The 27,678-nt window shown below is 35.2% G+C and overlaps 5 protein-coding genes across 5 annotated transcripts; 3 read left to right on the top strand and 2 right to left on the bottom strand.

Annotated features, from left to right (window-relative positions):
- The first annotated feature begins 1,022 nt into the window (after nt 1-1,022).
- Nucleotides 1,023-2,911, top strand: LOC135151357 (uncharacterized). Its single transcript, XM_064089754.1, has 5 exons — nt 1,023-1,166; nt 1,255-1,528; nt 1,634-1,721; nt 1,852-1,976; nt 2,694-2,911. Exons 1-5 carry the CDS (start codon nt 1,023-1,025, stop codon nt 2,909-2,911), a joined length of 849 nt encoding a protein of 282 aa, XP_063945824.1.
- Nucleotides 2,912-2,998: 87 nt separating this feature from the next.
- LOC108213764 (uncharacterized) lies at nt 2,999-4,006 on the top strand. Its single transcript, XM_017385555.2, has 3 exons — nt 2,999-3,158; nt 3,241-3,535; nt 3,632-4,006. Coding segments are annotated over exons 1-3 (522 nt in total). The 5' UTR covers nt 2,999-3,156; the 3' UTR covers nt 3,857-4,006.
- Nucleotides 4,007-7,216: 3,210 nt separating this feature from the next.
- On the top strand, nt 7,217-11,050 carry LOC108214667 (probable inactive receptor kinase At2g26730). The gene is made up of 2 exons (XM_017386797.2): nt 7,217-8,778; nt 10,095-11,050. Exons 1-2 carry the CDS (start codon nt 7,482-7,484, stop codon nt 10,769-10,771), a joined length of 1,974 nt encoding a protein of 657 aa, XP_017242286.1. The 5' UTR covers nt 7,217-7,481; the 3' UTR covers nt 10,772-11,050.
- A 7,769-nt stretch (nt 11,051-18,819) lies between these two features.
- LOC108203638 (pentatricopeptide repeat-containing protein At5g55740, chloroplastic) lies at nt 18,820-23,739 on the bottom strand. The gene is given in 2 exon segments (XM_064090637.1): nt 18,820-19,094; nt 19,382-23,739. A coding segment is annotated over 1 exon segment (2,481 nt). The 5' UTR covers nt 23,643-23,739; the 3' UTR covers nt 18,820-19,094; nt 19,382-21,161.
- Nucleotides 23,740-24,642: 903 nt separating this feature from the next.
- On the bottom strand, nt 24,643-26,374 carry LOC108211695 (protein SLENDER RICE1-LIKE 1). Its single transcript, XM_017383364.2, has one exon. It carries the CDS (start codon nt 26,195-26,197, stop codon nt 24,824-24,826), a length of 1,374 nt encoding a protein of 457 aa, XP_017238853.1. The 5' UTR covers nt 26,198-26,374; the 3' UTR covers nt 24,643-24,823.
- Nucleotides 26,375-27,678: the final 1,304 nt, after the last annotated feature.

The following is a 27,678-nucleotide window of genomic DNA, read 5'->3' as shown; positions in this document are numbered from 1 at the left end:
CATTTTGGACAATATGTTTAAGAAAATTTTGTCATTTGTAGTCAACATATTTTTATGAACACCAAAATCATTAATTAATTCAATAATCGAAGCTTACAAATTTATTATTTCTATTCTATTCACAAGAATTCTATATTTGTTATCCAATTATATCGCAAAATATCTAAGCAATTTTGACAGTTAAACAAAATATTTAAAAAACAAATAAAAGCATATCTTCCAACTACTAATGTAAAAATAAAATATAGGTATTTTACTAATTCAAAAATAAATGTGAGAAATAATATACATTTTTAATGTATTATTCAAAAAACTTTATGAGAAACCTAAAAAATTTACCCTATTAAATTTCATAATCGATGTAAATATTCTATTAAAAATAAATTATAACCTATTTGTGTCGCAAAAAAAATCAAAATAAAAACAAACCCTGTTTAATATACATGTTTTTTAAAATTTAAAAAAAATTTGACAAAAGAATTATTTATAACAATTTATTAAACTATTGAAATAAATACAGCAACTCCGTTTTATTTTTAAAAATAAATTAAACACTATATGCATTATTTGTTTCCGGTTTCTATTTGCATCACTAAATCTAACTTGCCAACCTCAGAGCATCAGAATCAGAAAAAAGTAAGGAATGGCATGGCTCTTTAATGCAGCTTAGAACTTGAATATTGATCAAATCCTATCAGTGCTCTGAGGGATTTTTTGTTATATTTATTTTCATTCCTTCATAGTGATTGACTAGAAGAACATCCCACACTCCTGACTAGGATAATAATATGAACCTAACGTGATTAGACTTCGCAGTTACATTAAAACAAGTTCAAGCCTTATTAGAAAACTACTTCCCCATGATTAGAAAACAGAGTCCACACAGAAGTCTGATTCCATGCACAATTCTGACTACTCTTCTGTTTAAAAAAACCTCTATATAAGCAACTCATGTACAACCATCCCTACATATAACACACAGCACCTCGATTTTTATACAGCAAACCATCATACCCTTAACAATGGAATACACTATGTTGAAAGATTTAAACGACACTCATGACACCTGGAGAATCAGGGTAAGGATCTGCAGACTCTGGGATTCAACCAATCCTCAGAAAAATGGGGAACTCATTAGTATTGACATGATATTCATCGACGAGAAGGTATGTCCACATGATTATATATATCTGCAAATTACATTTATTTAAGATTACACCCACCAGAGTTATATACATTGAGTCTTTGTTGCAGGAAAACCTCATGCATGCAACAATCAAGAAACACCTAGCTTCTCGCTTTAGACATCTTCTGCAGGAAGGATCGACTTATAGCATCAAAAATCTGCAAGTCGTAAAAGCTACAGGAGATTACAGGCCTCTCTCAAGTGAATTCAAGTGCATATTCTTAGCTACAACATCCCCGAAAAAGCTTCAAGAAGACACTGTTCAGATTCCAAGGCATGGCTTCCAGTTTGTGATGCCTGATGACATTGAATCAAGATTGAATGACCCAGCTATACTAACAGGTTTAAAGCAAATCTATTTACATACGCATTCACGGAGATATCTATCAGCATAATTGGACATCCAACCATTACAAAACTAATATTTATTCTATGATAATGGTGCAGATGTTGTGGGTCTTCTGTCTGGTATTGGCGAAGTTGATATCGTAGGGAACAACTGGAAGAAGAGAGATCTTCATATCATAACAAACCAGTAAGTTATACACAGTATATAGAACCAAAAACACACGCTCTTCCGACCATCAACAAACTACCCAAATCTATTATATGTGTATGCTTTATTCACAGACAGCTAATGAATCCAATTTTCTAATTTTCAACAGCTCAGTCAATGCAACTATTACTCTGTGGGGAAAGCACATCGAGCAGTTCGACCCAAAAATATACAAAGAAGAAGACAGCCCTCATATCATAATTGTTACATCAACGACAATTAAGAAATTCAAAGGTAACAACCACCAATGGAGTTCCTTTTAACATGACATGTATATTTGTTCTGTGATTGTTATATTAAATAAATATAATTCTATTCCTTTTCTAAATAATAAATGGGATTCTAAGCAATAAATATAATTCTACTCCTTTTATGATTTTTAGATTATAATATTATCTTTTATTAGAAATTTAATTAAGAAAATTATAAGACTAAATCCAACAATTCTAGAAACGCCACGTCAAATTAAAGTATTCACTTTTTTGATTTATGATTCATGTTTCTTAATAATTATATTTCTTTTAAAACAATAATAATTATATTCATGTTTAATTCGTATATTTTAACTATTATATTTCTTTTAACATTCCTATTTCTTAACCACTTAGAATTTCATAGATTTTATTTATTATATTTCTTTTATGATTACTATTTCTTAACTGTTTAGAATTATCTCTCTTCTCTTTTAATATTCCTACTTATTAACTACTTAGAATTTCATAAGTTTTAGCTGTTATATTTCTGTTAAGATTAATATTTCTTAACTACTTAGAATTACATCTCTTTTATGATTACTATTCTTTAGCTATTTATCTATATCCTGTCAAAAAATTACAAAAATTATACAAAGGGTTATATACTTCATGCACTTATTAAGTACGGGCAAAAACCAACATACATATGCTTAGCTTAATTCCAATCATCTTACATCTCAATGATGTCATGATACAGGTGCCGTCTCTTTCAACTCAACAAACAACAGCAAGATATACATGAATTTGGACATCCCATATGTGATGACACTCCGAGAGAGATTTGCACAACACTCTACAAAATTGAAGTTTATTGAGAGCTCTAATTCAAATAAATACACACTCGAAGAAAAGATGTTCTTTCACCGGATGAGTATTAAAGAGCTGGTGGATTCCAAGTGGAGTGAGGATCTGTAGGTAACACTTTTTCGTTGCCAACTTCTAACAACATACACCTTGACATATATGCTCCGTACGGTAACTGATATTACATTTTGTAAACGTCTAAACAGGAATATGTTGTTACCGTGAAAGGGGAGATATTTGAGATCGATAACCAATTTGGGTGGTACTATGTAGCCTGCAAATCATGTGGGAAAAAAGTCGAAGCAGAGGACGGAGATTACAAGTGCTGTAACAAAATTATTGATTATCCTCTTGTGATGTAAGTTGTCTTACTCTCTCGGTATGCGTTAGAGATTCATGTTTGACGTATTCAATTTATATTTCAATTCTTGCACTTGCAGGTTCAAAGTACACGTACACATTAAAGATCACACTGGAACTACAACTCTCACTTTATTCAACAACATAGTCGAGCGCTTACTCGACACTTCCGCCAAAAAATTGGTTAATAAATTGACTTCCGGCGATAGTGATCTTCCCAAAGAGCTAAATACACTTATAGGCAAGGAATTCATATACAGGTTGAGATTGAATCATTATAACTTCAAACAAGGATATGCAAACTACACCGTGTCTGAGACATATGAGCCAAGGAAGTGTTTGGAACATGAATATGAGTCAAAGAAGGCCCTTGAGGTATGTTCATAGTTAATAACTATATAATGAAAGTATCTTCCTCCCGATATTGATATTCTATTTACTGTTAGTTCTAACACAATTTAATATATGTAGATTCGTGCCAATGTCAAAGACAAACTCACATGCAATGATGGAATGGAACCTCCTCGCGAATGTGGGAAAAGGAAAGCAAGCATGATAGATGACGCAGAGGAAAGTGGCGGCAACAAGGTGGAAGGTGGAGTGAAACCTACTGTCGAGGTTAGGAAAAGGAGGAAGATGGTGGTGCTGGATGATGATGATGATGATGATGCTAATGATAATGGAGACGCAAATTAGAAATCAAACATTGTTCTATACAAGCCTATTTTTAAGTTTAAGATTTATACAAGCCTATTTTTAAGTTTAAGATTTAGATAGGATAACATTACTTAGTATCAATCATACAATTTGAGGTAACTGCTATTTGGTTTCAGTAGTGGATAGTTTATTTTACATTATATTAAAATTTTCATCTTTTACGTATTTCTACAATATTTACGCCACTATTATTACAACTTCTTTATATTATTCTATTTCATAATTTATGAATAGCTATTTTATGCCGCCGCGAAGCGCGGCTTTGACAACTAGTATGAAATAAGGAAAAACAAAATACATACCCTTCTATCACCATATATTTTTGAATATTATATTATTTTGTAACATTATTCTTAGATCATCTCCAACCATTCAAAACCTTTAGCTAAAATATGAGTTGACATGCCAAAAATAAAAAATTTAGCCAACAGCTTGAAAAATTCATACTCCAATCATAGTCAGCCGTTGTCTATAATTTTAGCCAGCCTCTTAGAGCATCTATAATTTTAGCCAGCCTCTTAGAGCATCTCCAACCATCGAAATCCTTTGGGTAAAAGGTGAGTTGGCATACTTAAAATAAAAAAATTTAACCAATAACTCTCAACTCCAACCATGCCCAGCTGTTGTCTATAAATTTAGCCAATCTCCTATGGATGACTAAATTTGTCGAACCTTTACAGGTCTGTAAGAAATCTGTAGGAAGATTGCACATCATTTATTACCATATTAAATTGATATATTCTATTTTAACAATCTAAAATATTAATAACATACTATTTTTAAATTATAGCCAACCAATATAGCCAATACCATTGAAGCAAAATGTCTCACAAATTCAGCAAATTTTACATAACGTCTTACATGTCTCATTTAGCCAACGATGTTGAAGACGCTCTTATGAAATGGCTAAATTTGTCGAACCTCTACAGGTCTGTAAGAAATCTATAGTATATTCAATTTTAACAATTTAAAATATTAATAACATACTATTTTTAAATTATAATCAACAATATAGTCAATGTCACTGAAGCAAAATGTCTTACAAATTCAACAAATTTTACATAATGTCTTGGAGCAAGTCCAATAGGTGTGCTAAATCAAGTCTTAAATCCAAAAATAAGGAATATGGGATAAAATTGCACTCCAACACTATGCTAGTGATGTGCTAAATCACTAGCACAAGCTTCCCCTTCCCTATTTTTAGAATATGCTAGCCACTCCTAAACTATTTTTATCATTAAAATATTCATTTCTCTCTCTTCTCCACATCATTTCCCTCTCTCCTCCACACCAAAGTTGTTTAAATTTAATATTATTATAATAATAGGGAATGAATATAGGGAGTACTATTGGAGCTCATGTGCTAAATCTTGTGCTAAATCACTAAGACATATTATTTTATAATATTTTTAGGAACCCCTTAGCATAGTGTTGGACTTGCTCTTAGAGCATCTCCAACCATAGAGTACCCTTAGCTAAAATGTGAGTTGGCATACCATAATTAAAAATTATAGCCAACATCGTCAAAAAAGTACACTCCAACCACGCCCACCTGTTGTCCATAATTTTAGCCAACCTCCTATGGATGGCTAAATTTGTCGAACCTCTACAGGTCTGTAAAAAAATCTGTAGGAAGATTGCACATCATTTATTACCATATTGAACTGATATATTCTATTTTAACAATTTGAAATATTAATAACATACTATTTTTAAATTATAGCCAACCAAGATAGCCAATACCATTGAAGCAAAATGTGTTACCGGTTCAGCAAATTTTACATAAAGTCTTACAGGTCCAATTTAGCCAACGATTATAACCAACGCCGTTGGAGATGCTCTTACCGATCTCATTTAGACAACGATTATACCCAACGTCGTATTATACCCAACGTCACACTATTTGAATATGTATATTAAAATTTTAAACTTCATATCAGAAACACCATAACTTTTGTTTGGTTTCTGAGCGAGACTGAATAACAAGGAGGGTGAATGTCAATTCCTTCGATCAATTTTTTGCTAACACAAAATCAGTTGCACAAATTAATAGATTGTGTGTCCATACAGATATAAGTATTAGGGGTGTACACGGTTTCGTAAAACCGACCAAACCAACCCGAACCAATCACTTTTCGACCGAACCAACCCGATTTTTTTAACCCGATATGTATTTGGTTTAAAAAAAAATATAAACCCGATTAAATTGGGTTGGTTACGGGTTTGAATATTTTTAGGCCGAACCAAACCAACCCGAATAAAAAATAAAATATTTCAAATATTATATATATATATATATATGCATAGCCCAGCACCCTGAATATATTTTAAATATATCATGTTGTCTAAATTAGTGATTAGTGTTACAAATATATGATTATTGTTCACCAAATGGTATATCTTCTGCAATGTTTCGGAAGGTAAAGTTTCTTAACCTACCCAAGAAAATTTATTATAAAATACTCCCTCCGTCCCCCTCAATTGTTTACATTGGAGGGGGACACGGAAACCAAGACAAAGTATGAAAAATGAGTAAAGTTAGATGAAAAGTGGGTAAAGTGGTGGGACCCATCAATATTTAATAATAGATTTGAGATAGTGGAGGAAAGTAGTGGGTGTAATAGTAGTTTTTATTGTTAAATATGAGATAGTGGGGGAAGATAGTGGGTGTAATGATTGAAAAAACTTACTATTTATGGTGATGTAAAGAAATGAGAGGGACATCCCAAAATAGTAACTGTAAAGAAATGAGAGGGACAGAGGGAGTATTTAAGTTACATGTTTCAGTTTTACCAGAGTAGTCTGATGTGATTATACTGGTACGCATAGGGGAGTAAAGAGTTGAGCATCAGTTTATAATATTTATTAACTCAACCAAACCAATCCAATCCAAACCGAACCAAACCGAAGTACTACAAATTGGTTTGGGTTACAAATTTATACGGTCTGGGTTGGGTTGAAATTTTGAAAACCCGACTTAATTGGTTTGGGTCGATAAATTCCCTCAACCCGCCCAACCCGAACCGTGTACACCCCTAATAAGTATCAAGTCAGTTACCAGAAATGCACCAGTAACCACCGATAATTAAACCTGATATAATTAATGCATAAATTAGATACTACTACTACTTCATCTTAACAAAATGACCATAAATAAGCTTCCGACCAAACAAGTAACAATAAAATCGTAACTATAAAGCTTCAACAACAATTGTTATTAGTGCACAACACCACTTGGCAGGAGCTTTATGAGCTTCTTTCCACTACTATGCCTGCCAGCACATATTCTCTCTTTTTCATTTCTTTATTATTTATTTATTAGTAATTAAATTTATATACACCTGTGTTATTATTTTAGACCTTTGCTTTTTTCTCGTGATATCATACTCCTCTGTCTCTCTCCATCCTTACAAAAACAAAAATCTCACCTTTGCATCACTCTCTGGCCTCTCCCTCTCTCACTCACTGAGTCACTGAGTCACTGAGTCATGCTAACTCGCCGGGATATTCTTATCGCCGAATCTCCGAAATCTTCGCACCATTCCCCTCCATTCCAATAATCAAACATACGAAACCTCCTTTTTGCTCAAAATAATCAATAAAAATGATGAAACTTATTGTTTTTTCGGTTTTTGCTTTGTTATTACAGCATAGTGTCCGAGTCGACTCGGAGCCGACTCAAGACAAGCAAGCTCTCCTTGCTTTCATCTCAAAGCTCCCACACAAGAACACCATTAAATGGAACGAGTCGGACTCGGTTTGCAACTGGGTCGGAGTCATATGCGACGACACTCAGTCCTACGTGTCTACTCTACGGCTACCCGGTGTTGGCTTAGTTGGCTCAATCCCACCGAACACACTCGGTAACTTGACTCAGCTCCGAGTTCTGAGTCTCCGGTCCAATGGACTCACCGGTTCACTCCCACCGGATTTCTCGAACCTGAAGCTCCTGCGGAGCCTTTACCTCCAAAACAACGAGTTCAGCTCCGAGTTCCCACCGAGTCTACTCAGTCTAACTCGGTTAGTCCGTTTGGATCTCTCTTCCAACGCCTTCACCGGAAAAATCCCATTTTCCGTCAACAACTTAACTCAACTCACCGGAATATTCCTCGAGAACAACAATTTCTCCGGCATGATTCCGAGCATAAACACACCAAGTATAGTAAATTTCAATGTGTCAAACAACCATTTATCAGGCTCGATTCCCAAGTCATTGGCGAGATTTTCGGCGCCGTCTTTCGCCGGAAATGTAGATTTATGCGGCGGCCCATTGCCGGCGTGCAACCCATTTTTCCCCTCCCCAACCCCATCACCAAACCCCCCAAATTCCCAATCCCCGTCTCGAAAGAAATCGAAAAAGCTCTCTACCGGAGCAATTATCGGCATTGCATTAGGCGCAGCAGCATTGCTAATTCTCTTACTCTTATGTTGCATTTTCTGTTTGATCAAGCGAAAGAACAGGACACGATCACCAAAAGAGCCTAAGCCGGTGGCTGGGACAAGGGCGGTTCCAGCTGGAGCTGAAGCCGGGACCTCGTCCTCGAAAGACGATGTCACAGGATCGGGTGAAGGAGGAGGGGAGAGGAATAAGCTAGTGTTCTTGAGTGAGGGATTGTATAGTTTTGATTTGGAGGATTTGTTGAGAGCTTCAGCTGAAGTGTTGGGGAAAGGGAGCGTTGGTACCTCGTATAAGGCCGTGTTGGAGGAAGGGACTACCGTGGTCGTTAAGAGGTTGAAGGATGTTGTGGTTAGTAAGAAAGAGTTTGAAACGCAAATGGAGAGTTTGGGGAAGATTAAGAGTGATAATGTGGTGCCTCTTCGGGCTTTTTACTTTTCGAAAGATGAGAAATTGCTAGTTTCAGATTATATGCCTGCTGGTAGCTTATCTGCTCTTCTTCATGGTATGAACTCTACTATCCTTTATCTTTCTGCAATTTTGGATTTTAGATTGTGTGTTAATTCCTAATTGTTTCCATTTCTGTGTTTAAACTTACATGGAAATAGGATAGATACGATTGAACAAGTTACCGTCTGGATCTCATTTGGGATCATACCTTAGGTTAGTTGAGCTATGTTTGAGTCATTTTTCGAGTTTTGTCTATGCAGATAGATGTCATGTGTTTTTGTGATGTTGCCATCCCTAATTTCTACATTTTGGATGAATGTGTTCTTAACCAAGTTGATTGATTTACTATATTTTTGCTGTAGTATGAATACATGTCTGTATATCAAAATGGGGAAACTGAGCTAAATTTGCAGTCAACATGTGAAATTAAATACTACACTAGCTCTTTCAGTAGATGGATACTCCTAGGAGCATGAATGTGGGATGACAAAGCATGTAGATTATTAACAAAAACATTTTTTGGGTGTACCGTGTGATATATGCATATGGATTGTTTACAAATGTCATGTTACATTACCAGCGGGGATAGCGCTGCTAGTGTTTTTGTTTCCAACATTCTCTATATTTGCAAAGGACCCAAATCGAGTTTTAAGGTTTACATGTATTGTTTTATGTACAGTAAAGCATAATGTTTTTTAAACTTCAAATACACTCTTCACCGGAACAATATAGTACAATAATGTTTTTTTGTACACACTCAACATAATAGTATATTTCTACCGACATGATCAATGCATTTCCTGCTTTTTTTGAATTATGATGAAGAAAGTCTTTCCCCAAACAAAAGCACCATTGCTTATCTATAACGTTGTCTTTTCAATGATTAAAGAGTAGATAATTTACATCAACTTTATAAAAAATATTTGTGTCCAAATTCCAACCCTATATTATGTGTGTGCCACAGGTCTACAGTAGTAGTATTGTTATTGAAGATACTCTGCCAGTCTGCCTGGTAACTAATGCCAATTATTCAATTTACATGTGGGGTGGGGGGTCCAAAGACCTATGCAACACTTATTAAATTCACTTGTGAGTTAATTGTTGACTAGAGTTGATCTCAGTAAGATCCACTATGTCCACAGAGTTTACCAATTCTAGTGCACTGGAGTAGGATGTGAATTTCTTGTCATTCTAGAACTTACTAATATTTGAATGAAGTCGTGTGTTTCGGATCTTACAAGACATTGTGACCACTGACCTAACCTAGATTTCGATTTATATCCTAAGAAGTGTGTACTTTGTCCAGAGAGACTCTCGGAATTTAAACTGATGCACCAATAACTGGAATCCCTCTCGCTCAATGTTTTGCAGGTAGCAGAGGCTCAGGGCGTACGCCTCTAGACTGGGACAACCGGATGAGAATAGCCACAAGCGCTGCAAGAGGTATAGCTCACCTACATGTGTCAGCAAAAGTAGTCCATGGCAACATAAAATCCTCTAATGTTCTCCTCCGCCAACAAGACCACCATGACGCTGCTGTATCAGACTTTGGCCTCAGCCCACTATTTGGCAACTCCAGCCAACCTAACCATCGCGTTGCCGGCTACCGTGCGCCGGAGGTCCTAGAAACTCGCAAGCCCACATTTAAGTCTGATGTGTACAGTTTTGGAGTGCTTTTGCTAGAGCTACTCACAGGAAAAGCACCTAACCAAGCTTCATTAGGTGAAGAGGGCATTGATTTGCCCAGGTGGGTCCAATCAGTGGTTAGAGAAGAATGGACTGCTGAAGTCTTCGACGTAGAGTTGATGAGGTACCATAACATTGAGGAAGAGATGGTACAGTTGTTACAAATTGCAATGGCTTGTGTAGCTACTGTACCCGATCAACGGCCAGCAATGCCAGAAGTCGTGAGGATGATCGAGGACATGAATAGAAGTGAAACTGATGATGGCGGGTTACGACAGTCGTCTGATGATCCGTCGAAAGGATCAGACGGTCAAACGCCACCGCAAGAGTCTAGAACACCACCCCGTAGTGCCACTCCATAAAATAACAATGTTCTGGGGGAATTTTAAAACTTGTGCAGCTATTTTGGGGTCCGACTTGGACGTACCACTATGTTCTTTGTTTATTACATTTTTTAGTTAGTTTGCTTTATATTTATCTTGGAGAAAAGAATCTTTCAATTATTTTTACTGGGAGAGAGAGGGGGTTTAAAATTGTTTCTATGGGGAAGAGGAAGTTTGGTGAGCCAGCCAGCTTCAAATTGACCATATTGTTGATGTTCAGTTTGTTCAGTTTTTATCATTTTAAGTCCATTTTTCCTATCTGAAAAGCTTATAATTCACATTATTCGCATATTGATAACAGCTTCATATGTTAATGTTGCAATTTATCATGTTTCAACCAAACCTATAGTTGAGGGGCTGTGCAATAAAATGGAAAAAAGAAGCACAACCAACTTGCGAAATTTGCTCTCAAGTTTAAGGGGTTCTTTTCATGCGTGATTATCCTTCTGGCAGCATTTGGGATTTGCGATGATTTTCATAAAAATCGAAAATGAGAATGGAGGATATGGTGAGTCGAAAATGAGAAAGAAGGCACAGAGTTGTAATAAATCAGGAATGAGAACGAAAGATATGAGATCGGGAATAAGAACGAAAGACACGAGAGTCGGAAAATGTGAAAGAAGGCACAAAGTGGGAATGAGAACGAAAGCACGAGGATAAATAAAGCGAAACAAGAGTGATGAATAAAAGAAAAAGAAAAGGACTTACCAGTTACTGTACCACTTACCAGTCGAGAATTGAGATGTCGCAAGGCCCGCAACGTGGAGACACGATGTGGGTCCACGTTTTGGATGAAGTGATGTGGACCTCAGTTGTTGACCCACCTGTAAAATACATTCTGATGATGTAAGAAAAGAGTTTTTGTCGTTGGAAGCAGGCTGTAAAATCTTGTCCGGCTCGAACACATTTTCACTCCTATTCGTGGGATAGAATTCTTTAAAGGGATAAAAGCAGAGTGCAAATATAACATAATTTCACTTCAAAATTTTCGTTATTTTATTAGAATTGACAAATTTTATTTATGTATCAGGGTTCATCCAAAAATCAAAAATTTGTTGTCTCCAAAAAACTATTAAACAAGAGAAAATATGTAAAAGTACTTTCTTATTCAACAATAAATTGACCAAAAAATAGATGGTTTGATGTAGATAAAAAAATCAAAATTAAAGCATCAAGTTGAGATTTGTGCACATAGAGGTCGAGTGATGTACAGGTGGGAAACAGAGTGGCCGGCTTTGGACTTTCTGCAATCGGCTATGCTTACCAGTTACCATTCTCATTCATGCATATGGGTCATTTGATCATTTCAGTTCCATTGTTTACTCGTTATTCACACTGTTTGTTTTATTAAATTTATTAAATTTATATATTAATAAACGAAAAAAGGCCTTTATTGGTCATTTGGTGCAAGTATCTATTACAAATTCATCCCTTTTGTAATTTATTTATTTTAAAGATACTTCTTATGTGATATGTCGGCTGGAAATAACCATAGACTACAAATATAAGGCATCGACAAATGTACATGAATTCCCTAATGGTCTGTTCGAGAATGTGAGAATCTTATTTCAAATCCTAAATTTAATTAAATGATATGTCTGGATATATGAAAAAAGTTGGATTTGAGTTTCATTTAAAATTCAAGATATTAAAATGCTAGTATAAAATTGAGTCTGAAAATGACACATCAAATCATGTAATTTGAAATTTGAAATTTAAAATAAAATACGTATTTACAAACGCAATCTAATATATTTGATTTCATAATTTTATAGATGTTTTTGGTTTTATGCCGGTCAAATTGACCAAAGTTTGATCGAAATTTATTACTCCTTCCATCCCAAATTAGATGAGCTCGTTGATTTCGGGCATGCACTTTAAAGTCCATTGACCGCATAGCTACATTACTTGTTTTTGAAATTTTATTTTTACAAATAAAAATTTAAATATGAAATTTTCATTTACAAAAGAAAAATTAAAAAAATAAATTTCGAAACTATACAGTCAATGCACCTTAAGTTACGTGCCCAAAGTCAACTAACTCATCTAATTTGGGATGGAGGGAGTAATATTTTATCAATTGAAAAAAAAAATGTCACCGGAAATAATTTTTAATCTACTTTAATATGTAATTTTCAGTTTTTTAAAATAATGAAAGAATGACTTATAATCTTTGTTCAAAAATTAGTCAATTTAACCAAAAAAAAAAAAGAAATGTGACAACTAAAATGAGACAGGACCGAATATATAAATGAAGAGAATAGCAGAACAAGGAGCAGAACATTTTTTTATTTGGTATCCGAGGTTTCTTGGGAGTCCAACGAGTGCACAAGTTTTTGTGCACCGAAAGTGTAATGGTATACTTCCTCTGGTTCTTTTTACATTTTCCGTTTAAAATGTCGGAACTATTCATGACATGAGACAAATTACTAATTTACGCATAATCTATAGGACCGTCATGAGTGATTTCGTTGGATTCGTATTTATGAGTATTTTAATACAATGAAATTTTTATATTTAATACTAACACGAAATTGAAGATATGAATGATTAAAAGTGTGCATTGGCAAACGTGAAAAGGACAAACAGGAAAAGTATTAAGAGACGGAGGGAGTAGCGATTAGCGGTTTTATACTTTTATTTCTGTTTTCGCCAAATCTCCAAACCAGCTGTATTTCCCTTCCCTTTGCAACCCCATGTTATTTCATATAGGAGTACATTATAATTAATATACTCAAGCACCAATCAATTGGTGAAAATTTTAATATTTGCACATTCATTAGTCACATAAATTAAACATTTCAAGTTTATTTAATAAAACAACTTCAAAACCTTTTTACTAAGCACAGAGTAACGCTCAATAATTTGCTTTTTTACCTCTCTTTTTTAGAGACAGCTCAATAATTTCTGTAGTTCTTCTAGAATAACCAACTTAAAAAATTTCCCTCAAAAACAAAAAAACATACGGAGAGACAAGCAAATACAGTATATATTATTAGCTGCTGTGAGTCAACTAGTCAAGACTGCCGGTGGCCCGGTGAGACAGTGATCATATATACAGTATGGGTTAATAATCAAGTGAGTCAGCAAAGTGGACTCAATGTATCAAGTTGATCACTGAACTCAAAACCATCTCAAATTGGTCACTTAAGTCAGTTACATGTATCTTTAAATACGAATTCAAGGAATAAAAGTATTATTTACATAGATTTACACATTATTTTTAAATGTTACGACAACTTAGTACAAGGTTATGCTACTATTTATGATAATATATTTAGATTTTATTAAGTTTATTTGTTATTTATCTTTTATTATATAGTTAATTCCTTTGTTTTAATTAAAAATAAATAACAAATAAACTTGATAAAAACTAAATATATTTTCATAAATGCTAGAAGTCATAACCTTGTCCTAAGTTGTGGTAACATTCAAGAATAATGTGTAAATCTATGTAAATAATACTTTTATTCTTTGAACTCGTATTTAAAGATACATGTAACTGACTTAAGTGACCAATTTGAGACGGTTTTGAGTTCAGTGACCAACTTGATACATTGAGTTCACTTTGGTGACTCACTTGATTATTAACCCTATACAGTATATACCAGACTGATCCATGGTGCAATCGCTACATGAGTTGCTTGGTGCAGCTTAAAAAATTATGTATTATTTATAAATGAAAATAATTTTTAATTTTTGTGAGTGGATTAGTTTTTTGTTGTGTATAATTAATTAAATATAAAATTTATTAATATAATAATTAATTATTATAAATATCTTATTAAGTGGTCCTCTACATATTTGTAAAATAAAAAATAAAAAATAAGTCAATAAAAAAAGGTTAAGATTTTCAATTTCTTAAATTGTGACTTATAAGTTGGGATTTGACTTATAAATTCCTTACAGTATGAATAAATTGATTCTGACCTATAAATATGAAAGTTGGACTTATAAGCCGAGACAAACACCCCAAAATTCCGATTCATTTACTATATTTGTCACTAAAATAGTTATAAAGTAATGGAATACAAAGTCCACTTATTCTAATAAAAAGAAATCAACTTTAATATTTGAAAAGAAGAATAACTTTGATTGCAAGATGCGTCAACAGAAGCTGGACAGGCCAATTTTTTATACAACTTACCCACTGATATTACAAGTATTGGAATTGCAAGACCAATTTGTCGTGGAGCTCCTACATTTTCATGCAAAAGAAGAAAGTCTATAACTTCTCTAACTACTATTTTTCATTTTCCAAATTTATACTATTAAATTTTTTCGCAGAAATAAAGTTCGTCGATTAGGCCCCAGGCAGCAAGGAGCAGAACAGGGATCCAATAATTTGGTGCCAAGCCTCTTGGCACCGAAGCTTTAAGCTATGCTTGCTGCTTTATTGAATTTCTCTCTTTTAATCGCAGGGTGGGACTAGTGATGTGCCAAAATATAAAGGTGTTATGGACCATGTGTGGGACTATCGATAAGAAATTGTTTGATTCTTTACACATAAATTAATAGATATGGATATATAAATGACAATATGACATGAGTGATGGGCAGGTAATAAACACATCATTCTTGGCCATAGCATGATTCATAATCTGCTGTTCCTTTATCACAGCCACCCGCAAAGAGTGATAGAGTATTTAAGGAGAATCCAAATTAAACATGGAATTAAATATTTTTAAACTAGAAATAAAATTGTTGGTGGTATAGTATACATGGACAGAGCTGACTAGTTTTATTCATCGGACAAAAACCGTTTAGGCTAATGAATAATAAAGTTATATATATATAACTCATGCTTGAAATGTATGCAGACCGAGATCAAACCTTTGATCACAATTTTTTTAACAATCTCTGCACTAGGCCAATCTCACTGGGGTTATATATTTTCCTAGATACATGAAAGATAAAATAATAGAAATTAAAAAATATATCAATTCTTAACATTGGGGGACGGAGGCTCGACACACACTTTAATGCGCCGCGCATTAAAATGCGTGTTAAGCAGTAAAAAAGAAATATTAAGAAGGGAAAATAGATTTTTTTGCCACTCAACTTATAGCGTTTTTAGAAACTTACCACCCAACTAATTTATTTTTTCTTTTAGTCACTAATGTTAGGTTTGGTTTTTTTTTTTAGCCACTAACTTAGGTTCAGATTTGATTACTAGTATTATCATAATTTTTTTTGCCGCTAAACTTATTGCGTCTTTAGAAAATAACCACTCAACTATAATTTTTTTTATTTTACTCACTAGTGTTAGATTCAGCTTTTTTTTGTCACTGAAGTTACGTTCGGATTTAATTATTAGCATTACATGTTATGTGTAGCATTATTAAAATATAGTGGTAATCTGTAATATTTTGATAATTTGATATATGTTTGTATTTTTTATATATAGTACTTTTTATGTCTCCAAGGCCGTTTACCTTGGATGATAAGAATGTTACACGCATTTTATGTCCTTTAAAAGATGTAGTTTCAAATATAACTTTATTTTTTTTCCCGAATGAAAATTCAGCATTTGAATTTTTACACACAAAAAAAATCACGAAAATAAGTTATGGAACTATGTTTTATAAGAGTCTTAAATACGTGCTAAGCAGTAGAAAAAACTGTAAACTGATGAGAGGGACAGAGGGAGTAATAATAATATAAAATGATGTATTATATATAAAGGACAATCATCGAAAATTAAGTTTTCATCTCTATTTATTTATCTTGAAAATTGTAATAAGACAAAGTTATTAAAATTTTTGAAGATAAATTTAAAAGAGATCTTAGACTGAGCTAGTCGATTGAAACTTTAATTGCGAAAGGTGATGCGTCATATTACTCAATTACACTTTATCTTATGAGCGGAGGTCAATTGTTTGAAGCCATTAATTTCATATTCATGATTTATTGAATTTTTGGAATCTAATTATGATTTTACCTAATTTTAATTTTCATCGGCTCATTTTATATTATTATTGCTATACATAAAGATATAAACATACGACACATCATCAAAATATTACATACTATCACTATGTATAAATGATGCTACAAAAAATTATTATAATGCTCGTAATCAAATCCGAACCTAAGTTGGTGGCTAAAAATAAAACCAAACCTAACATTAGTGACTAAAAGCAAAAATAAATAAGTTGGGTGGTAAGTTTCTAAAAACGCTATAAGTTGAGTGGCAAAAAAATCTATTTTCCCTATTAAGAAATGAAAGGGATGGAGGAGTGGTATATTATACATCTTTGTACATGAATGTAACATATATATAAAGTACTACTCCACTACAAACCTCCTTATTCTAAAAACTAAAAACCCAGCTGAAATATCACTAAATTCTAAGGAGAATATCACTAAATTCTCTCACAACCCCACTTCTTCTCCAACCCAACCTGCCTCCACCTTCACTTCCAGCAACTTCACCAGCCCATTCATGTCCGCCGCCCCGCCGCCCCTCCATGTTCGCCTTCACTATATCTACACCCAACGAATCCAACCCACCTCCACATTCTCTTTCTTCATCTCCTCCACCACCACCTCCACCTACGGCACCTCCATTAACTCCTGTCATGTCCACCACCTTCATCTCCGCAGCCACCTCCACCATCTCCACCACCGCCACCACCACCAGAATCAAGTACAAGAACAGATCTGGAGATTTTCCCCAATTTCTAGAAGTTTTCACCAAGTTTTGCAACACAAAATCACTAAATTCTAAAGAGAATATCACTAATTTCTGAAGCGCATATCACTAATTTGTACAGCAGAAATCATCAATTTTTGTAAATAGATCAACGGGTTTATCGAAATTTTAACAACATTATAATCCATGACAGAGTCTAATCGTTCACGAGATTGAGAGAGAGAGATCGTTGAAAACAGATCAATGGAGGGAAAGGACGGAGGTGGTGATGACGAAGAGAAACTCAGTTGGTGATGGGCCTGATGGCAGAGAGAAAGAAGATAATGAGGATGAGGAGAGGGAGGGATAAAGTTTGTGCTGAAGAGATGATGGCGTGGGTGAAATTTGATCGGGGCACATCTGGGTGGGTGGGTTTTATTAATTGCTGTTTTATTTTAGTTGAGTGCATTTAGTAATTATAGGAGTTTAAATAGTGGTTTTTAGTTTTTATTTTAAGAGTGGTTTGTATTTGATCATGAGCCCATATATATAATTTATATATGTATATGTACCATCTTCATATTAAACAGTATCACAATTTAGAAACAGATAAATCCATAAAAGCATGACCTAACTTCACTCACAAGCATTCATAGGTAATAGCTTGATCGTTGATATAATTTTCAGTAGTGTACTAGTTAGGCAGACAAGTCGATGCTTATGTTTATTCTGTGCTCCTACATGTGGAACTAAAGCTAGTTGGCAGCTTCAACATCACCCCTCATCTCTTTCCTTCTTGGAACAGAATCAACAGAAATACCCCTTGCACACTGTTTTTCTACCGTGAAAGCCACGACTACAAGTCAACTAATTAATTATAAATTAATGTATCCCCCGTTTTGGTAGCTCTATGCGGCCCATGTATTATTTCTGGTAGATGATGCATTCAGTTCCACTGGCACCCACAAGCACAATGATTTTAGATGACAGTTGAGGATTTTATGTCGACTTGCAATCGTAAATTGCATAATCGTTTCTTCTTTCTTGAATACGAGATGGTCCATGTCTACGATTTATCGTTGGTAATTACCAAGAGTAGATGAGAATGTACTAGCTAGGTTCTGCCTAAAGATAAGTGAATGTTTTTTGATCGAATTACAATAATCATCATAAAAAATTGAGAATCGTGTTAATCCGTAGAGGTGCTGATCAAATAATCATGAACTAATTGGCAGCATTAATCAGATTAAAAATCAGATATATTATAATATTATAATAATATATTAGTTTAATATACAATATATAATATTTTATTTAAGAAAAATATTATAATAGTTTATTTAAGAAATATATTATAGTGATTAAAAATCGAATCGGCGAGACACTTTGCAGATGATTAATCGGGGATTTTTAGAACCATGACTACACCATGCTTTCAACTTGCAAACTGCAAAGCAAGAACCATACTCAAATCTAATAATGATGCATACGAAGTACAAACTCGTTCCCCACCTGGGTTTGAAACTTGAAGATCACTTTGTTCTTTGCTTGCACATCCAGCTAAAAACAGTAGTGGTCCAGTGCTCCAGCAAGACGAGTGACTTTTTCCACATGCATGATATTTACATGTGAATACAATACGCAGCACTTTCCAAAGGAAACATCAAACTGCACATGAATTAGATATTGTGCATCAGTAATCCTCATATATCCAAGCTTACTTCAATGTTCTTCGCAGAAATTTAAATACTCATATATGTGCACACATTTTCTTCACACAAAACTCGAATCCTAGACCCTTTTTGACGAGGGATTAGATGTATCCACTAAACTACTATGCTAGTAACGATCATTATGTATCTCTAATCTTAATTTATGAGTAATTCTGTTTTTCGGTTATGGAGGGAGAGGAGAAAAAGGGAAGGACAAGAAGGAGACCTAACATATCAGCTCACCTCCTTTTTCTGGAAAATGTGTCAAAAGTCGAGAGAAATAATAAGCTTCTAGGCATGTGAGACCTATCATATAATTCCTCTTGACCCACCTGTTGAAATTAAACCACTAAGATTTGCACATGGGGTGGTCTCCAGAACTCGGGTCATTCAAATGTTCATCCCTTTATGTACATCCTAGATTTTCCACTGATTTTATGTTTGATGAGCTGCTTTCACTTGCTATAACAGATTCAATATGTTATTCAGCACAATACAATATATTTATATATCAAGAAGAAATGAATTTCATGCACATTCTTATTGTGGTAACCATAATACACTGCATAACACACAATATGATTAAATTATGTCTTGAAGGGACTTGCAAGGCATCATTCTTTGTGGTCAAGGTAGGGGTGGCAATTTCGGGTAATGGGTCGGGTTCGTGTCGGGTTGAACCTACCTGGTTTTTTTTTTAACTCGACCCGAACACGACCCGACCCGAATCGGGTAAAAAAAATAGACACGAACCCGACCTGTTGTAGGTTGATTTTACCCGAACCCGACCTGTTTGACACGAGTAAAAAATGGGTCGTGTCTGACCCGAAACAACCCGACACGAACAGACACGAACCCGACCCAATAGCACCTAAAAATCAAAAATTTTATATTGACAGCAGAGCTTGGAAATTAAATTACATTCTTGCAAGAATTTTGTTACACAATAGACAAACAGTAATGAAGAACAGATGTTATACTCGGCAACAAAACTAATTCAGACTCGACGAAAAGCAAAACACACAACTGACTCGGCATTCAAAACAACGAGATCGATCAACAATTTAAACAACGCACTCAGCTGACTCACTACGAGACTCAGTTAAAGAAAAGCAAAAGAAAAAGGGTGAATAAATGGTGAAGCAAAAGAAAGAAACAGGGGAGGGGGTTACTGTATTTGACAAACAAACTGGAGAGAGGAGAAGGAGGCGATACGATAGTTTTAGGGTTAGATTGCTGTAGAATCAAAAGTCAGGTTTGGTAAAGTGGGCTGAAGATTGGGCCCAAAATGTATATCTGTAGTCTGTATACCGCTTATATTATATATATTATATATATTATATATTTATATAAAATGATAAAATTAAAACAGGTCGGGTTCGGGTAATTCGGGTCTACCCGAAAATGACCCGAAAATTTCGGGTACAAATTTACCTGACCCGAACCCGACCCGAATTATAAAAACCCCGACCCTAATTCGTATTTTTTCGAGTCGGGTTCGTGTCGGGTTTCGGGTCGTGTCAGTTTTTGCCACCCCTATCAAGGAGAGACTTTAGCATAACTTGTATGCATAACAATAATACGATCAATATAACAATAACACACTGCAGGACACACAATGCGATTAAGTTATCTTTCCAATATTTATGCATAGCATAACAAGATGAAAAAAGTATGTAATCATCATTCTCTGTGGTCAATGAGAGACTCTTTTATTGAGGAACATTATCTACAATATTATCATAAGTAATTAGCAGATTTGCAAGCTTCTAGAAATGCCAAGAAATATACTGTTCTAACAAATCTCAAATATCAACAGGATCTGTTAAGCCCAGATGCATGTACAATTTTTTTGTAAACGAAATTACCTAAATTTCAACGCAGCTGCCACCATGAACACAGCATTGGTCGATAATGATAATCCATCTCCAGCTTGTATGAATCACACTGATTAAATTATGGTGCTTAATTACCGTGGTCAAGAATAGAAATTTTAGCTTCACTATCAAGATAATCAAATGATTCATAATCCAGCATGTGCATTTTCAATCGATTTAAAGCCAACGAGGCCATGATGCATTAATTTCTTCTGTTTTTGAGTGAATCTGTCACCAGGAAAAAACACATAAAGATCTTCTCGGATCTGAGTCCAACTGCACCCAGGAGCCTTTATCAGGCCCTTCTCTTTTATAAAAGCCCTCATTCTGACATCTTATCACACATTCCAGTAGCGGCATTTGAAAGAGCTTCTTGAGTGACTTGGTTCCAGGTTTGTTAATTACTCTGCTATTTTTTACCCAAGTTCAATTTCAATATAGTCTCTACAAGCAGCAAGCAGGGAGGCCTATATAGGTGCATCAGGCTCAAATGGCATTCTTTACATAAACTGAGATGCATCATGCAAATTTCCACACCTAGAAAGAAGATCAACAACACAACCATAATGCTCCTTACTTGGCTTTACATGGTACTCTGAGACCATATCTGCAAAAATCTCCAGACCTTCCTTCATTAGCCCAGCATGGCTGCATGCTGATAAGACACGGGTAAATGTTATGCTGTCTGGTTCAATACCCTCCTCCAGCATATGTTTAAAAAGTACAAGTGCTTCTTTAGCAAATCCATGCAATGCATAACCAGATATCATTGCATTATACAAGGGCAGTTGCTTGGGTACAACCATATCAAACACCATTTTTGCTTGGTGTAAATTCCCGCATTCAGCATACATATCGACAAGAGATGTTGCAAGCTGAACTGTTAAGAAAACATTATGTCTAAAAATATAACTGTGAACAGCCTTTCCACACCGTAATGATGCAGTAAGCTTACAAGCTGATAGTATACAGCTAATGCTTAAAATGTCTGGCTGTATTCCTTCTTCCATCATTTTACAAAATAGCGTGATTGCCTCATTGCTTGATCCATTCCTAACCAGAGCAGTGATAATTGTAGTATAAGTTATTAGGTTAGGCACAATTCCAACGGATTGCATTTCTCTAAAGATATCCATTGCCTCATTGACACGTTCATTTCTCAATAAACTTAGTATTACTAAATTCCATGATATCACATTTGGTGGAAGCCCCTCCAACTGCATCTGATAAAACAAACTCAAGGTCTCGCCACTCATTCCAATTTCTGCATAAGCAGCCAAAATTGTATTCCACAATGCAAGGTCTCTTTTCTCGGTGTAGTCAAAAACTTTCCTCGCAACATTGATTCTCTCACAATTAGCATACATATCTACAGTGCTACTCATAACAGCCACATCACATACAAGGTCATTTTTAATACAATAACAATGTGCTTCTCTGCCAAGTTTTAGACTTTTCAATTCAGCTAAGGCCGATAATATAGAGACCAGTGTAACAGAATCATAATTAAAGTTTTCTAACCTCATTTGTCGGCACAATTGGATCCCTCTCTCAGCTTGGCTGTGCTGCACATAACAAGATATCAGCAGATTCCAAGTAACAACATCTTTCTTGAGCATCCTCCTAAAAACTAGCTCAGCATCTTCGATCAAACCAACCTTGGAATAAAAATTAATTATCGAAGTACCCAAAATATCATCTAAATCCATCCCACTTAACAATGCCATAGCATGAGCTTGTTTACCCTCCTCAACAGCACAAATGCTCGCTGAAGCAGAAAGAAACCCCACCATCGTAACACGAGTTGGTTCCAATCCCTCCATTCTCATATCATAAAAAATCCCAATTGCTTCCTCATTCAAGCCATTTTGAACACAGCTCGAAATCATTGAATTCCACGCAACTACATTCCTCTCAAACATACCATCAAACACCTTCCTTGCTTCACCAATATAGCCACATTTCCCATACATATCAACAAGACTACTAGCCGCAAAAACACAATCTTGGAAACCCAATTTCACCACATACCCATGAACCCCTTTCCCAAATCCAATCAGCATTACAGCACCACAAGCCTTAAGAACATTAGGCAAAACAAAATTATCACCCAAAACACCATCTTCTAACATTGCACAGAAACCCAACAAAGCTTCATTACAATAGCCCAATCTACAATAAAGACCAATAATTGCAGCCCAAGAAAACACATTACGTTCTATAACACCTTTAAATAACACATTAGCAGCCTCTAAAGCATCACACTTAGCATAAAAAATCACCAACTTGGTCTCTACATAATCATTTTTAGCTAAAGACTCACCCTTTTTTATAATACTGGCATGTATTTGCTGACCCAACAGGAAGTCTCGTCCGTACACACATTCTTGAAGAATGTCTCCATAGATTTTGGGTTTATTTGCAAAATTATTGGGGCCCACATTGGAGAGACACTCTAAAGCTTCTTGAATTTGACCAGCTTTGCACTGAGGAGAGACGTGCTTATTGTGAGGCTTGTATTTTTGGACTTTAAGTAGATGGTTTAGTGAAACTTTGATAGACAATTTGGAGTTTAAAGGATGATGATTATGGATATATTGAGTTGGGGGAATATAGAGAGAAGCCATTGGTGTTCATATGTTAGAGAGTGGATGAATGTCCAGTGTTGTTTAGGATCAGACCAAGCAAACATTTCAAGTGTTTTAAACTTGTTAAAGATACCCGAGTAAAATCTCTGGAAATTAAACTATTTAGTTACAGAACATATATTTGCATATTAATAAATCAGAAATTTATTTATTATTTTGGGTTGCCAGAGTGTTAGTAGGTATAGATTTGGTAGTAGAAAAGTTCAATTCATATAACATAGTATTTTTTTGAAATTAGGTGTGAATTTTTAAGTTAGGTAGAGTGAGATGGAAACTGAATTTTTAAATATGATCCTCATTTAAAATCAGAGATTTTTCAATGAATAATAGATAATAGATTTCTAATTGAATTAGAGTGTAATAAAATTTTTATGGAATTAATCGACAAAATTTCAATAAATCAAAGATTTAAAAAAAATTCAGTAAATCAAAGATTATAAAACACTTGTCAGCGTCGTCATAACAATTATGCACAAAATTATTTTACGAGATTTAATATAAGAATTCCTAGTGCAACTAATAATTTGGTCCAAGATCAAATGACTACCAAGAATCTTGTCCGGGCAATGGAAAAGGAACATTAGTGTTGATTAATGATGAACAGGGGATCCATGCTTCAGTGTAATGGGCAATTATTCTTGTGACTTGGTGTCAATACAGCAACCATTCTTGTAACTTACCAGGTGGAATGACTGCCACTCCAGACGGAAGAATAACCTGCATAATCCACATGAGTTATATTTGTTGTTATGGATGAACAATGATCAATTGTTCTGTATGCTCGTGTCGGAGATCTTAGTATAGTGACCGTGATTGTATCTCAGCCCCTAGTGGATTGGTTTATACTTGTTTTCCAGATCAATAACACCAAATTACATGTTTTTAGAGCAACGATTCAGTATTGTCATATTCTTAAGCCCTGATCTAATGGTGCCAAGTACTGGCTAATTTTCTCATAGAATCTGATCACACCAAAATATACTGGCAACTTAGGGATCATCATGAATATATTTCACTGCATTTTATACATAAATTGGGTACATATCTTCAGATGCATTACATAAATACTAATTTTAGTGCCATAATCCAAGAAAACAGTTCTGGTAAATTGAGACACAAGCTAAAAGAAACTACCGAAACTAAAAAGCCTAATACAAAATCTACAGACGAGGATTCGGGCGCCAAGCCGAGGCCGCAATGAGAGGACGGTTATGCCAGCCTAATTTCAGACACCCTTCACTCTCATCCACCCTGTAACCACCCTGGGCCGAAAAAACCGTTAACAACATGTTTGCTTGCTTATATGCATTGGCACCTAGGCAGACCGATGTGAACCCATTCCTACTCATCCTTTCTCTCCACTGAGCTAATGGTTCATGCATCTCGGCACAACAGACCACACTACATATTTCCCTCTGGATGTAAATTTCAGCCAACCATTTCTGAGGCCCCTTGCAGGCCTCCAACGAGTCGAACATCGTCGAGTAATAGTCCAATGCTTCCCTGAACTTGTCCGAAAAATCAGGTTGGTTGTGGTTCGTGTCTTGCTCTACTAGAGTCACAATTTTCGGGTCCAAACTATGAATCAATTTAAGCACACTGTCGATTCGGCTCGGATCGTCAAGTAACTTGTGAAGTTGCATTATACAATTCACTGCCACAGCCTCTTTCGGATCAACTTGTAACATCCATAACTTGACATCATCGATATTCGAGGCTGCTACTCCACGAAATGCGAATCGAACATTTACGGACCGAGCCAGTTGGGCTAACCTGAGCCCGGTTTCACGGAGCGGATCATGACCGTCAAGTGAAACCGGGCCGATACCGGTTATTCGAAGCGTAGGAGGCCCGTTGGGCCTCAGAGCTAGAGCTTGGATCAAAGCAGGCCATTGCAGGCCTTGCATCAAATTAAAATCTATGACGTGGACACAAGCCTGACCATCAAAAGCTTCCAAAATGGCTTGATTCGAAGTGAAGTGAGCGAATTTTAGATATGGGCACGCTTCGTAAAAATGGTGGTACAAAACCTCGTTTTCGAACGCCGAGCCGAGGCTTCGTTCGAGCGGCTTGAAGACTCGGCGGCTCAGCGCGTCGATGAAGTAGGCCGCCACTTTACCGAACCCGAACTCACTATTAACACGTGACAACAAAACCTGTAACTCCTCGAGAAGCGCGCTAGCCACTGAGAGGGTCCCACGTTGGACTGAGTCGGCACATGACATCAAAACATGGACCAGCCGAATGCTGGAATCTTCTTCAATTATTTGCCGAATATTACAATAGGATGTCGTATTGTAATCGTTCCACGCCGTGATGTTATTTATCGAAGTGGGCTGGTTGAACTCGGTGAGTAATGAGTCGACCCAGGAGGATAGCTCGGAGGGATTGTTGAGAAGAGTGTTCTCGTTGTGTAGCTGAGTGAGCTCACTGAGCGGCGAGGGTATGGTGGTGTAGTTGGCGGCGGCGAGGAGAGGTGGCAAGGAGCTGCTGCAATTGCTTTTAAAAGACATGGAGGACTCGAAGGATGCCATTGAATGTAGTGACGGTTTAGTGATAAATTATATGCACATTCGATCTAGATTGTTGTCGAGGATTAGATGGCTATATATAGCTGCTGCATTTGAGAATTGAGATAGATGGTGTGATAGACATACTGAGACAGTGCATGTGTGAGACTATATACAAAGTTTGGACCAGAAAGCTGGCATTACAGTAAATTGAAAGGTTTATTGCATGAATAATTTGTGCTTATTAGCACAGTCTAATAATTAGTTTTAATTAGACGACGAATTTTTATTGATTCTAATTTTATTAGGATGAGAAGTTTCTGCATGCGTAAATATATTTGGCAACAAATTTTTTTGTGTAAATAAAAATAATTAACACGAGAAATATCTTATATTATGAAGGAGACGAAGGAATAATATGCTACAAGTTTCGTACATTTCGGAAGCGGATGATGTATAATAAAATTGTTTGATTGGGATGGCCGGACCGCAATTTAATTTTATCTGACCTGGTAATCACGGTTTATTAAACTACTAGTAGAGTGTGCATGGACCCAGTGGAGTGATGATAACATTGTTCTGTGCTTCAGTTTAAATCTTAGGTCGTCAATTTCAATGGATTAACCTAAATTAAAATTTAAACCACATTTTTTTACTAATACAGTGGTAACAGGCCGAATATATGAGTGATAGTATCTTGGTTGAGTGGAGAATAGACTTGAAGAAGGCACAAATATGCGTAATTCATTATTTTTAACGGTTTGTTCGTTATGTTTTGACCTCGATGCATTAAGATTCTCACACCGGCTTTTGCATGTTTACTTTTATTTTTGTAGTATAATATTCCATCCGTCATGTATTTACAAATAAATTGAGGATAAAAACTAATAAAAATGTACAAAATAATGAGATAGAATCATAGAACAAGGAAAAAGATAGAATAATATGTCAGGTTGATATTTGAAATATAAAATAAATATAGGAGAAAAAAGTAGTGAATGAGGTTAAATACATTATACCATTTCATTATTTTTGGTAAGTTGTTGAATGTAAAAAATTAGGAGGGACATCGATTCCAAAAATGAGAGTGAAAAATGGTTGAGACAGAGTGAGTAGATGAGCAACTCCACTGACAAAATTAACGTGCATCTAAAAGTCCTTGATTTATTGAAATTATTTTAGTTAATTTTTTTTTAAAAAAAAATTAACACTTTAGTGATTGCAGTCCAACTTTGAATAAAAATTCTTGATTCATAGAAAAAAATCTCGCTAAAACCGTGCGTTAAATGATTAGCTCTCTACTCCAATTTCTACATCAGTGCACGAAGAGATAATATATACTACATGAGTTTTTATAACGGGTTAAAGTTGACAACTCTGGTGCCAATTATCGAGTTAGATCTGAACTCCATTATATATAATGTTGCTTGAAGACAAATGGATTAGTTTATAATATCAAGCCCTTTAATTATACCAGTGCTGCATAAATATAAGTTTACATTCCA

This window comes from Daucus carota, chromosome 3, assembly GCF_001625215.2.
Source record: "Daucus carota subsp. sativus chromosome 3, DH1 v3.0, whole genome shotgun sequence".
NCBI classification, from domain to species: domain Eukaryota; kingdom Viridiplantae; phylum Streptophyta; class Magnoliopsida; order Apiales; family Apiaceae; genus Daucus; species Daucus carota.
Note: the sequence above shows the minus strand (reverse complement) of the source record. Positions and strands in the feature narration are given on the sequence as shown.

Excerpts from the sequence above, each read along its gene's own strand:
- LOC135151357 (XM_064089754.1), top strand. The coding sequence starts at position 1,023 with ATGGAATACACTATGTTGAAAGATTTAAACGACACTCATGACACCTGG. Across the intron at positions 1,529-1,633 it reads TGACCCAGCTATACTAACAG|ATGTTGTGGGTCTTCTGTCT; the intron begins GTTTAAAGCAAA and ends ATAATGGTGCAG. Across the intron at positions 1,977-2,693 it reads GACAATTAAGAAATTCAAAG|GTGCCGTCTCTTTCAACTCA; the intron begins GTAACAACCACC and ends GTCATGATACAG.
- LOC108213764 (XM_017385555.2), top strand. Across the intron at positions 3,536-3,631 it reads AGTCAAAGAAGGCCCTTGAG|ATTCGTGCCAATGTCAAAGA; the intron begins GTATGTTCATAG and ends TAATATATGTAG.
- LOC108214667 (XM_017386797.2), top strand. The coding sequence starts at position 7,482 with ATGATGAAACTTATTGTTTTTTCGGTTTTTGCTTTGTTATTACAGCAT. Across the intron at positions 8,779-10,094 it reads CTTATCTGCTCTTCTTCATG|GTAGCAGAGGCTCAGGGCGT; the intron begins GTATGAACTCTA and ends AATGTTTTGCAG.
- LOC108211695 (XM_017383364.2), bottom strand. The coding sequence starts at position 26,197 with ATGGCATCCTTCGAGTCCTCCATGTCTTTTAAAAGCAATTGCAGCAGC.